The 12,700-nt window shown below is 39.8% G+C and overlaps 1 protein-coding gene across 8 annotated transcripts in view; it reads right to left on the minus strand.

The window, feature by feature from the left end:
- Positions 1–517: 517 nt before the first annotated feature.
- The window catches only part of HMG20A (high mobility group 20A), a 42,618-nt gene continuing 30,435 nt past the window's right edge, over positions 518–12,700 (minus strand). For all 8 annotated transcript variants that reach the window (XM_034066297.1, XM_034066298.1, XM_005145723.3 and 5 more), the window contains 6 exons: positions 10,746–10,878; positions 10,343–10,374; positions 7,469–7,544; positions 6,641–6,856; positions 5,627–5,770; positions 518–3,311 (listed from right to left, as the gene is read on the minus strand). In XM_034066297.1, the coding sequence (XP_033922188.1) occupies positions 5,634–5,770; positions 6,641–6,856; positions 7,469–7,544; positions 10,343–10,374; positions 10,746–10,878 (594 nt within the window). In that variant the 3' untranslated portion in view covers positions 518–3,311; positions 5,627–5,633. The remainder of the gene's footprint in view (positions 3,312–5,626; positions 5,771–6,640; positions 6,857–7,468; positions 7,545–10,342; positions 10,375–10,745; positions 10,879–12,700) is intronic.

Below are 12,700 nucleotides of genomic sequence, written 5' to 3' on the forward strand. Positions count from 1 at the left end.
CTCCCCAGAGGATCTGCAGCAAAGCAGAGATTTCACAAGGCTAAAGTTTGACTCTATACTCAGCAAGCAGAAGGCAAGATGCATGATAAAAATCCAGCAGGGAAAAGCAAAACCAAGTCAGGTGGAATGAATATGATACAGAAGGTTCTTATAGGAAGAATAAATAAATATGGTGGTGGGAAATGAGGGAGGACAAAGGAAGACAAAGATGTCTAAAAAGGGCTGAAGGAAGGAGAGTCACTCATGACAGTTTTAAAGCTACTCAAGTTGGGAGCACGGATGACAGGAAGTGCCCAGATAACAATTAGGTATAACCACTGATCTATGACATTTTCATCACTATAAATAATCACTATTTCCTTTAGCTTGTTCAGAGGGAGATGAACTTCGGATGAAGGCAGAAAAGGGCGCACTACTTCCTTTCAAAGGTTAATATGAAATTGCCAAAATCTCTCAGAAGAACAATACTGCTAATAATTCTTTCATGAAAAAGCAGTTAAAATTGAATCAGAATGGATTCAATGTTGAACAATTTTAATGAAGCAAGTGTCAAACAAGCACATCAACTTCTTAAAAACAAAGGAATTCCAAAGTTTAATTACAAAAACATTGTACAGAAAACTTGGCATCTCAACAATTCCAAATACATTAGTCCAGCAAATGGATTCTGGTTTCATAAATTCCTCTTACCACTGTTCTAAGTGACAACAGCATTTTATCCCACTCCCCTCCTTGATATCCACTTCATATTTTACCTGTTGTAATCAGCCAACATTGACAAATGTAAACTGAAGTGACACTCAGAAAACACTGGGAAGACAAAACTCCATTTTTATAGGGTTAATCTATGTAAATAAGAAGCTTTTTAATGAGACAAAACATCACCTATCACATCATTGGTGAGCAAGAACTTAAGTCTTCCCCCAGATGCCTTAAGACAGGTATCACCTCCCCTCCTTCTTGGTGGGAAAAGGTAAGAGATTTGTCAGCTCCCAGCTAATACTATTGCCTTAAATTTCCTATCCCATAACACTTGCATGCTGCTCAGCACAATGATCCATTAGCAGTATATCACAAGCTGATAGCTGCATTGAATTTATGTAAGCAGGGGCAGCCTGCAGCCACCCATATCTTATTTACAGTATGTGTGTGTCACAGCCTGGAATTGCATCCTACTATCATACTACATAGTTATCTCTGGAGTCTTTATGGCATACAACTCCAAGTACTAGGTAAAATGCCACAAACTGAGCTTCAGAATTTTGTAAATCATCTTTTGGCTACACAGTGCATTTTGGCTGCTCCAACAGAAGTCAAATATCACCAACTCTGGAAAACAAGGTACACACAGGAGATGATGAAAGTTGTTGGTGCTTCTTCTGGAGACATTAACAACCAGTAGGGTTTCCCCCCCCCCCAGGATTTGTTATAGAATCCACAAAAAACATTCACATCAACATCTGCTGTTGTCATCCATGCTAAAGAGAGGGGAGGTCAATGCAGCAAATTGAGGTTCCTTTTGTGAAGTCTTGAAAATGAGACTGAAGACAAGAGAGTTTCCTCCCTGAAGGAAGACTTGAATTTACTTGGAAATCCTTGCTGCTTGGGTACAGCAATAAACCCATAAACAAGCAGAGACCTGACATACAAGCTGTTGACCTGGAAATGGCTTCAGACAAGCACAAAGTCCATGGGTAGAGTGTGGGAAAAGAAGAAATTGCTTTTTAATTTTCAGACATTTGTGTTACAGATACGTTCAAGTGACGCTGACTGCAAAGCACTGTAGTAATGAAAGCAACCTCCAATTCACACCAGGGGATTGTAAAGATCTCTTGAGGAGGAGGCAAAGAGATTGTCATGTGGAAGAAAGAGCATTTCCACCACCACCATAAAGCCCAGGGATGTCCAACAAGTGCTCAGCCAAAGTCTGAATTAACAATTTGACAGGAACCAGAGGAGAGCGAATGATTTACGTTAAGTTAGTGCAGACAGTGGGTGCCTTCGTCTTTGACAGGAGGTGCAGCACAGCTCAGCAAGATTACAGACTGCAGCATGCAGAGTTCTACTTGATGTAAGTGAAAGGCCATTTAGGTCACACTGGAACATAATACATTGAATGCTATAGGCTCCACAGGCTCTACTTTAACTGCAGAAAAGGTGAAAGCACTAACAGGCTGTAATGTAGAATTCTGAGGGCTGCTATGTGGACCTAGCTGCTAATAACCTTCTCTGCTCTAATACTTCATGCAAAAATACATGTGCTGCTCCCAGGCATATTGTGTCCCAGCACTGCGATTTCGGGAAAAAATCCGGCAATCCCTCTGCCCATTTCTCTTTTTATAGAATACCACTCTCACCATGAGATCATGCTCTCAAAAACAAGGCAGTCACATTAAATTAGACTGAGCAACACATCAGAGCAAGGGCAAGGTTTGTGATTTTAGTCTAAAATGGAGGTTCTTATTTTCCCTGCTGAGAACTACTAACGTTTCACTTGCTATCTTGATTACCACTGACCTCTGTGGTAGCAAAATGCGCCACCTCACGTTTTGGAGTGATAACGGGAGACCTTCACAGAAGAGCAGGATGCTTATGTTCAAGAGAGGTGACTGAAGGGAAAGAAGTTGAGCTCACAGTAGAATCAAGTCACAAAGCATCAAGCACAGCTAGCAGGGAGCAGACTCACATTGTAGAAGTTGCAGGCTAACACAAAAACCCAGGATTCTGCTTAAGAAAAGCTTATATAAACCTAACAGGCAGGGTAGGACATGACAGTGGGCACCAGACTGCCAGTTACAGTGGAGAACACAAGCACTGCTGTCCAGTACTGCAAGTAGCAGGTAACAAGATCAAAAGAAGGAAAGTAAAGAGGAGGAAGGTAATCCCACACAATGAACATGAAAAAAGAAAAGACACCAGAAGACATTAGGCAATATAACACATCAAAGTTATTAATACAACACACAGGCTGACTTCATTTTACCAACTGTGAGATTCCATCTCCATAGCCAGCCAGTCCACAAAAGTATGCACCCTCACACCCAGCAAAAGCAGTAGGAAACTGAAGATTGCACAAAAGTTGCATGCCTTTAAATGCTTCCACAGAGGACAGTTCCAAATGTTTAGTGGGTGGTGTCCGTGGCTTCTTAAGACCTTTTAACACATTGAGATCTGTGTCTCACTGACAAACCACAAAGGCAGGGACCAGGACAAACCTGCAGTTCTGCCTCCCACCCCATGTCTTTCCCTCATGGCTTCTTATTCCACACTGGCCAAAAAAAATTTTGTAAAGCATCCCATGGGCATGAGACCTGCAGATGAAACAGAAAAATAAGTGTTAGAAGCCCTCAGTCTGCAGGACTAAACAGGCATCGTGACATTAGTTTTTATATGATTTATCTGAAAACACACCATGAAGCAGCACAGCAGAGAAGCTAGGGAGACACAACTGTAACTTTCTCTTCTCCCTTACATACTGTTTGCACAAAGTTCTCTTCACCATGCTGTACAGGAAACCAAAACTGTTCACTGGTATAGCCAAGTAGTCAAGAAATGTACTAAGTACATTAGGACAATGTACTATGCCACCAAACCCCTTCCAGTTCTGTGACCCACAATGGTTTGGAAGAGTGTTATAATAAATATTTTCCTATGAAATTGATTTGTAACATGTCTCAACCTCAAACAGACCATTTTGTTGATAAAGATTATATTTAGGTGAATTAATATTATTCATATCCATGTTAATAATGGGACAATGATGAAGACAGTTTACTGGTACTGTTTATTGTATGCCAACTGAACCTTTTTAGCCAAAGCTGGCCTCTTTTCCAGAGGGATCCTACTTTTCTCTAGGTTTGCATCCACTAAAGCCCAACCTTCTCCCTAAGATGTTATCACAAAATGTAATCACTGCCAAGTGATCATCCCTGTAATTAATAGCCCTACGAATTACTTAATAATTATATCCAGTTACACGCATATCTTTATATGATGAAACTAGGTGATTATTAATCACATTTTTAATTGCCTCATGCTGTTTTGCTGCTGGAAAGAGGGAAGGTATTGGTGGGAGGGGGAAGAAGGGAACTGAGTCCTAATTTTCAACTATAAGGTAGAAGGAAGAGTCCTAAAGCAAGAATTCTTTCATCCAAACAAATCACAGCTGAATCCAGTTTATCCAATAAAAAAAATTTACATTTTTAGGAACATGAACACTGTCCATCATTTAGGAAATATGAATTTGCCTGACATGGGAACCAAAGTCTAAGTTTTAGTAGCCTTGAGATAAAATTTTCCTGGCAAGGTGCTTAAAGGACAAACATCTGCTTGAGGGCCTGGCAAACCCTTCTAATAAGTGATTGATGAGAAACTGCTTTCCCTCTCATGTTCTGTAAAACCTTCCCATCCCCCAGTTCTCCTTCTGAGCTCAAGTGCTAATTGAAAACAGTATCCAAAAATGAGGAGGTTGATGAGCTACTGAAAAATCCCAGACCTGGATCGACAAGCTGTTCCCTTCATAAATAGCAGCAGTAAAGGCACTTCTTTATTCTGCTGGGAGCTCAGTCATCTCTTAGAACTATAGCCCGTTCCATCTGGCTACCCTCTGGAAGGACAATGATCTTTTAGCTTAAGCCACACTATAATGGGGAATGTGTAATTAACTGTTCTACAGAGTATCACAAAAGGTCAGACACAGAAAGGATGAAAAGCCCTGTCTTCATAGTTGCAGATGGCACAACACAGCTTTATTTGCATTTCTAAGCACTAGTCAAGACATGTACAGTAGATCTCTACATAATAAATGCCTGAAGAATGCAGGTATGCACATAGTTAAAATAGAAGCAGGCAGACTCTTAATGGCTGTCTGGTGCTGTACATCACAGGGGAAGTAGGGGAGTAAGTAATGTGGGAATTGCAAAGCAGCACAGTAATGCAGCAAGACTGGTATTTGTTGCTTTGTTTTTCTACTCAGTCCCTATTAGTTTTCTAAGCTGATAAACAGAAGCAACAATACAGAATCATGAGCTCAGTAATAACCTATGTGTAAAGCCACATGATCATTAGTCTCAGCAAATGCTACATATGGCCTGAACCACACATCAGTGTTTCCTTTCCATCTAAACCTTCATAACCAGAAGAGCTTTACTACAGATGCTCCAAAGCAGGTAGTTGTAGAGCATTTTCAGATTATAACAGAGTTAAGTTCACCTGTAAGCTCTTGAGTTAAACAGAATTTCTCTGTGACCATGAGATTCTACAATTAATGTTGCATTGTTCAGATATCCTTACTCAAAGAAGGAATCCTCTTCTAAGTCAGTTACCCTTGTCCTTTTTGTACACCATTCTGCCAATATTCGTATTCACCTTACATGAGTACAATGAGTAATGGGACAAACAGGTCTTTATGTCTTTATACAAAAGATCTTGGAGCTAAGGGGAATTTCAGAACCCTTTAATACTGATGGATATTTCCAACCTCATTTGATTTTCATTAGGTCAACCTGCTGCTGGGGCTTTGAGGAAGCAACCGTTTTGATTGTACAATATGATGACTGACACAGGAATCAGCATCAGAGGTACAGAACAGATGCCAAACAAGAACAGCCTAAGAGCAAACACTTACCCAGTCACTAGCGTTCAAGTCTGTTCACCACTTCCCGGACTGTGGCGATGAGGTTCTCATTCTCCTGGGGGTTAGCCATAACAATACTGTGCAGCCTGTTCATGTAGGAATCAATAGTTTCCACAGTGGGTGTTTCCCCGCTACCTACAGTTAACACAGTAACATAAGCCATAGTATGCAGATGACTGCAGCAATTCCATAAAGTTAAGACTATGCTAAGGGCAATTTGTGCCAAAATGGAAACTGTTATAGGAAGTGGCTTTTGCCATGCACCACCTCTTGTGACAGATTCTGTAAGACTATGTTTGCCTAACTTCCACAAAGTGAGTAGTTCCAAGGACATAAGGACTAACAAAGCATGGTTTTCTTTGATTTGGGCCTCATAGCTGATTATAACAAAATCTTTCACATGGGCCTTCATAATATCTAAGTGGATTCCCTGGCACCTGACAATACAGATGCAGCCTTTCTTTTAGTTCAGGAACTTGCCAGTTCTGTCTTTTCCACTTAGTAACATTTTCACAAAGCAAGTGGAGGAGAGCGAGGACTGTGTCTCTCTTTATTAGCATGAGAAGTATGAAGAAAAAATAAAAAAGCCATGTTGAAATAACTCACACTAGATGTTCCCCTTACCTAATAGGAATGTTCAGGGGAAGTTCAGGTTGGATATAAGGAACAAGTTCTTTACTGTGAGGGTGCTGAGGCATTGGAACAGACTGCTGAAAGAAGTGGTAAATGCTCCACCCCTCGCAGTGTTCAAGGCCAGGTTGGACAGAGCCTTGGGTGACATGGTTTAGTGAGAGGCTTCTTTACCCATGGCAAGGGATTGGAACTGGATGATCTTAAGGTCCTTTCCAACCCAAACCATTCTATGATTCTAATACAACTAAGGCTCAGAAACAGCCAGGACCATAGAACTACACCAGCAGGCCACATACCATAAATTCACAGCACTGTATAAACATTACAAGTAAAATTCAGCATGTCAGACAGTCCTAAGGGAAACAGTCTCACCTGGTAGTGGGACTCCAGCAAAGCTGGTTGTGAGTGCTTGGCGTAAGGTCTCCAGATGCTGCTGCAGCACTGTGTTGCGGCTCCGCTCCTGTATCACATCCACCTCCAGTTTCTCCACAGCAGTACGCATGCTCTCCACATGCTTCTGCAGAGCAGCATTCCTCTCCTCAAACTCCATGTTGGACTTACGCAGCTGTCGCAGCTCAGCTTCTCGTGCTGTGAATATCAACCCATTCCCATGTAGTCAAAAAACTATAGAACCAAGTATCTATGGTTCGCAGGCAATGAAGCTGAGTGTTCTGGAGTGCTGAGATGGCTACAAATGGTACAGTTTTGGTTTATAGGTGAAAAAGCATCATATCATGGAGTACTGGTAGTGCCTACAGTAGTACTATTTAATTTCTAGAGATAGACAAATTAGAAGACATTCAAAGCATCAGAGTAGAAATGAATAGGGCAATTGATTAGGCAGGAAGACTGCAAGACTGATTTCAAATGCATTCAGTGTGACATAGCTTAGCTACATCTTCAGTATTTCTTAATCCTACAGAACAGCAGATCCAGCTTAGACTGGCTGGAATAACAGCAAGTGGAGCTTAAACTTCAGAAGCTTTCTCCAAGAAGGATAGCCCTGGAAGACAAAGTCAGGAAAACTGCTTTTGCAGCCATTGTGGTTTTACAGAGGTACAGTAGTATCAGAAACACTGATCAACTGCATTCAAATCATTACTTGAGCAGAGATTGGAGAGTGCAAGGGCTCTTGAGCTACACAGAACCTGGCAAAACCTTGGAAAAGCAAAGAGAAGGCCCTGCAGAAGTTTAACTTACCTTTACTATGATTCAAGAACTCTTCTGTGAAGATTGGAATATCAAAAACAGATCTCTCTTTTGTATCTGCTTCTTTCTACAAAAGAAAGAGTAATACACAGCTAAATACTGCTAGTTTTCAGGAATGCAGGAATTCCTTTGATCAAGAAAATAGAGAAGGACAATAAAAAAACTGAGGCAGCTAAAGAGCTGCCTGTCTGAAAGACACTTCCAGCTCCTAGCAAGGAAGGCCAAAGGATAGGTCTCAGCTTTTTAAGATACAAGTTTGGCTTTTAAGATATAACCAAATAAGATTTTCAAGAAATACAACATACTAAAATATACCCTTTCACCCTAATGACATTATATATCTGAATCATTCTGCTTTAAAACTATCTGAATTCATTTTCATTTTCCACTGGAAAACATTCAATCATCAACCAACTGACACACGCTGAAATAGTCTAGACAAGAATATCAACAATCAGGAGATAAAGCGAGATGAAACTTTTTGAATAGGAGGCAATCAAAACATTCAATCATAAAGTTTTGATTACCTCCTATTGAAAAGGCCCAGGGTGCTCAGGTTGCACAGCATTTTGTCATCCCCCAAGTCAAAAGAGAACCAAAATTACTGTTTTTATCATTTGCCTGAAATAAGATTGGGATGCTCCCAGAGTGTCAATAATAGCATTCTCATCTGGTTATTAAAACTGAGGTTGATCTTTGGAGGCTTCAGAACAAATCAAACTTGAAAATCTTAGAGCCATAGAGAAGTGTGGTAGAGAGAAAGCTGAGATTTTGATGGGGTTTAAGTTCATCCTTCCTTGTGTGGTTAGATGCAGACAACAAAAGGAACAGATAAAATAAATACACTACTTCATAAAAAAATGTATATTCTCAGAGTAGATGGTTTTCTTCTTATGTTCTCATACTACAGCAGCCATCTTCCTGTCTTCAAAGGTTGCAGATACAGCCAGGCAATACCTAATCTCCTTCACACATGTGTGTGTCCCTTAAAATCTTGCCAGTGAGATGTTGTGTAACTGACTGTATGAAGGTAGACCTACTCTGAATCAAACAGCGTGAGGAAAGAAGCAATAACAGAACAATGGAGAACAATTAATAATGGCTGGGGCACTACTGATGACAATAGTTCTAAGGGCACATTGCTATGTGTCATACTTATGAAATCAGGATTTCATGCCCAGAGATGAGATCATTGAGACAGTGTCTCCATGCTTTTAATAACTATATTTGCCTATTAAAAGTTTCCTCTCACCTTCCCAAGCTTCATCCTTTTGTTATTTTTTATTATGAACAGTATTTGAATTATTCATTGCAATTCTTTTTGGAGGTCATCTCTATATACAGTATTTAAAATTAGTTCTACACTGATACATAGAAATTAATCATGAACACCTAAATGGAGCGAGGGGAGAAGGAAAGGTTTCTTTGACCTTATTTCCTTTTATTCTCAAGAAGTAATTTAATCAGATTGTACCTAATCACAAGCATGATAATAGCCAACGTGGATAACAAACCAGCAAGACAAAAGGCTTTAGGCTTGCTTCCAATAACAACTTGAATATATACTTCTAAAGGCAATCTAAATCTTTTCTGCTCATTTCTTGCCTGTGCAGGATTATAACACTTGAATCTCTTGCAGAGGAGATGTGAAAGCCTATCAGGTGATAAGCATGTAGAATTTTGTAATATAAACATGAGAAGTGCTAAGCAAAAACTCAGGCTTTCATAAGAGGATGCCAGCCTAACATGTTGCCAGCTCAACTGTGTAATAACTATCCGATGAAGCCTAAAAGCTCCACAGTGTATGGAGGACACCTTTTAAACTGGATTTATGATGTGAGATTTCAGCAATGATAGCTTGAGTTAGCAGGATGAGAGCTAAGACTCTAAATTTGTAGTCTGCCATCTGTATCCCTTAAAGGTTATGTAAACATCACAGTCAACCTGCAACTTCAGGACCTTGGTTTTGCATAATTAAAGGCAAACTTTGATTCAGTGACTACAGAATCAGAAATCTGAGGGACCATGTTCTCAAGATCAATCTTACTGCAAGTACTTCCTTTAAGACTTAATAAAAAGTTTATAAAAAACATGCTACCAAAGCACCTTCCTGGAAGTGAAACTTATTTTTCTTGAAGTAGGCAAGACCAGAAGTTGGCTCTCAGCAGCACCCAGCCTTCTCATATTGTAACAAACATGTTATAAAGCAACTTGATTGCTTTCCCGAGGCAAAACATCTCACAAAGAAACAGATCTTTCAGAAAGGCCTATTGCTTTCAAGTGAAGAGACTCTGTATAAGCAAGTTTCTTCACTGCTTTTTCTTCGTAGTTTATTGGTAACCACGAACGAAGCTCTGTGGCCCTAAGTAATACAACTGGAGAAAACTTCAGCACTTCAAGGGGGCAGATACCATAGTCAGCCAGGATGCACTGCCATATGTCTCATCAGCTAAAGCATAGGCATCTTATCTTCAAACACTATTACTCTTTTCCAGTATTTCCATTTGCAAAGGGGGAGGGGCAGGAGAAGATTCAAGTCAGAAATCTCCAATGATAAATCTCCATTGATTTATTTAGCATTACAAAACACATCTATGTTTTAAGGATACACTACACTCCCACTTACTCTTCTATCATTTGTACTTGCCCAGAACTTACTAAATTTAGTTTTCATCATACTACTGTGAGCACAAAAGTACTCAGTTGTATCTAACTTTTGATCAAAAACTGCATTGGAAGAATTCACACTCTAAAGCTCTGATGAGGGTTTTCAACTGGCATAAACTGGCTTTTATTGACTTTACTAGAAACTTCTGCCATCTGAAAATCTACCTACTGGTGCAAGGGTAGAATTCAGAGGTTTACCTCATGATCATGGGCTGGCTGTCTTGCTCCATCTGAAAAATTAAAAACACACAAGAAATATACTATATTTGAGATAACAAGAACCAAATAATTCAAGCAGTTACACAACCATAATTATACAACTGTTACAGACAGGAAACTTGTGCAGCTTTCCTAATAAGTCACATAAAAACTGTGTCTAATTTTGATGCCTTTAATGCTAATCCTTCAATACAATCTAGATACAGTTGGATTTACATAAATCTAATCACTTCACACACAGCTGATGCAAATGTCATAGAAAGAACACATTCTCTTTTTAACAAGCTTTTAAATCAAAGGCTTTAATCTATGCCAGGCTAAATAACTTGCTGGGAATATTCTATTGCCCTATGTAGGCACACGTTTTTGTCCCATTCAATACCTTGTCTGTGTGATTTGCCTTTTTGTCTGTCCTGTGCTTTCCTGCTGAAGACTTTGTAGGCTTCGGTTTTCTGATACTGTTCCAGCTCCCGCATGTAACGCTCCTTATCTCTATCTGCTTCATCAAGGTATCGCTGAAACAGAAAAGTCCAAGAGTTTCAGGGATTTTCCCCCCCTTCAGGAGGAAGAGAAGAAAAACAACTTGTCAAATGAAGTGCTGATCCATTTCACCTATGCAAACAGGAAAGGAGTGAAGAAACAATGAGAATATATGCAACATGCAAAGACATAAGATTTCTGGATAAAACCACTGTCTTCTAATGTCTTGTTTTCTCTATTTAATTCAAATCACTATTTTATTAAGGTTTTCCTTGTTATAGGTGTAAGTAACCTGCTACCAAGCTACTCAACTGAGTATTACCTACACATTAAAGACCAAACACTTAAAAACTGTGGCTGGGATTAAGTGCCACTAAACAAGAATACCTTAAAAGGTCATGCTTTAAGGTTCAGATCTGTAACAGTAGGGTTCCAATACATTGTTTTGATGCCCCACAAACAAAAAGCAGTTCTACAACCACACACTTTGCCCACCTGAGAGGTGAATAAAATAGCATGCCTATTGAAAAAGAGTAGCGTAAAGATGCAAGGGTCTAGGAGATACCAGTTCAGGCCACATGCATCTAGGTTGAAAGTAATTATTTTTTTTCTAGCCTGAAGATATTTCACACATTTGCATAACAGAATAAGCTTAACTGGAGAACTAAAAATCATTTAAGGAGTGGTCAGAACACTGATCCTATCAAGAAAAAAGCTGCCTTCCCATTTCTTTCCCTGCAATGAGTTTAAAATTCAGTGGCAGTAAGTATTAAATCAGAGTGAACCTTAGTCACCTGCTATCCCTTTTATTTTCATGAAGTCATCCTAACAGTACACATAATTGACCCTGCTGAGGACACTGTCAACGTTCTGGATTGGGTGCAGATTGGTGAAGCACTGCTTTTGGACACTGTATTTTTCCATAAGACATTAATTCTTCTTTTCCAGCTCTAGCAATGTGCTACTGAAAGAGTACAGTAACAGAGTTAAAAGCACAAGTTTTTAACTCCTTAACTTGTGTTTTGGATGGATTGGTTTGAATCGGGAAGAATGAGTTCTGCTGTATTACCTGTTAGTAGATGACCTAGATTTTCTAGTGCACATCTCTACATCTCATTAGATTTTACCCCATACAGGGAAATAAGACGACTGATTATGAGGGTGTTTGCTTTATGACTATAGCAATGGACATTTTCTAGGGGAGACTCATTATTTGGTGAGCCCAGTCAGCTCAACTGACCTGTCCTGGGCTCACCAAATACAAAGGGAAGCAGCAAGACTCCAGGACTGGAACAGGAGAAATGTGAGACTATGCTTTAGCTACTGCTTTGCTGTATCAGTCTAATTGGCAGGCAGGCATGGATGGCAAGACAACCATTAGCAATAACAAGATCCACTCCAGGAGGAGTAGCTAGATCCAGCATTGCCTTGGTCTTCATTCACAGATCAGACAGTACAGAAAGCCACAGCAGTCCCAATTAGAGGATATCACATTCTGACTGAAAGATGGGGAGAAATAGCCAAACCACCTTTTCCTGAGGTATGTAAAGTAGAATACATAACTCTTGCTAACCCATCCACCATACACTTGTCAACTTTCTTTCTAGGGCTAGCATTACTTTAAAATACTGTACAGAAGTTCACTCACATTAGCAGCCTCCCTCAGTAATCTGTCCTTTCAAGTCTGCTTGTCTCAGAGTAAGACACCAGATGTTTATGTACACTGAGGAGTTTGTAAAATAAGCAAAACTGAGAAATCCTTCACACAGCTATGAAATCCTGCCAAGTTCTCCTCAGCCACAGTGAATAAATGCCTGCTCCATCCTTCCAATGGGTTTGCCCTTGGAAGCTACTAGG

The sequence above is a fragment of the Melopsittacus undulatus genome, chromosome 9, assembly GCF_012275295.1.
Source record: "Melopsittacus undulatus isolate bMelUnd1 chromosome 9, bMelUnd1.mat.Z, whole genome shotgun sequence".
In the NCBI taxonomy this organism is placed as follows: domain Eukaryota; kingdom Metazoa; phylum Chordata; class Aves; order Psittaciformes; family Psittaculidae; genus Melopsittacus; species Melopsittacus undulatus.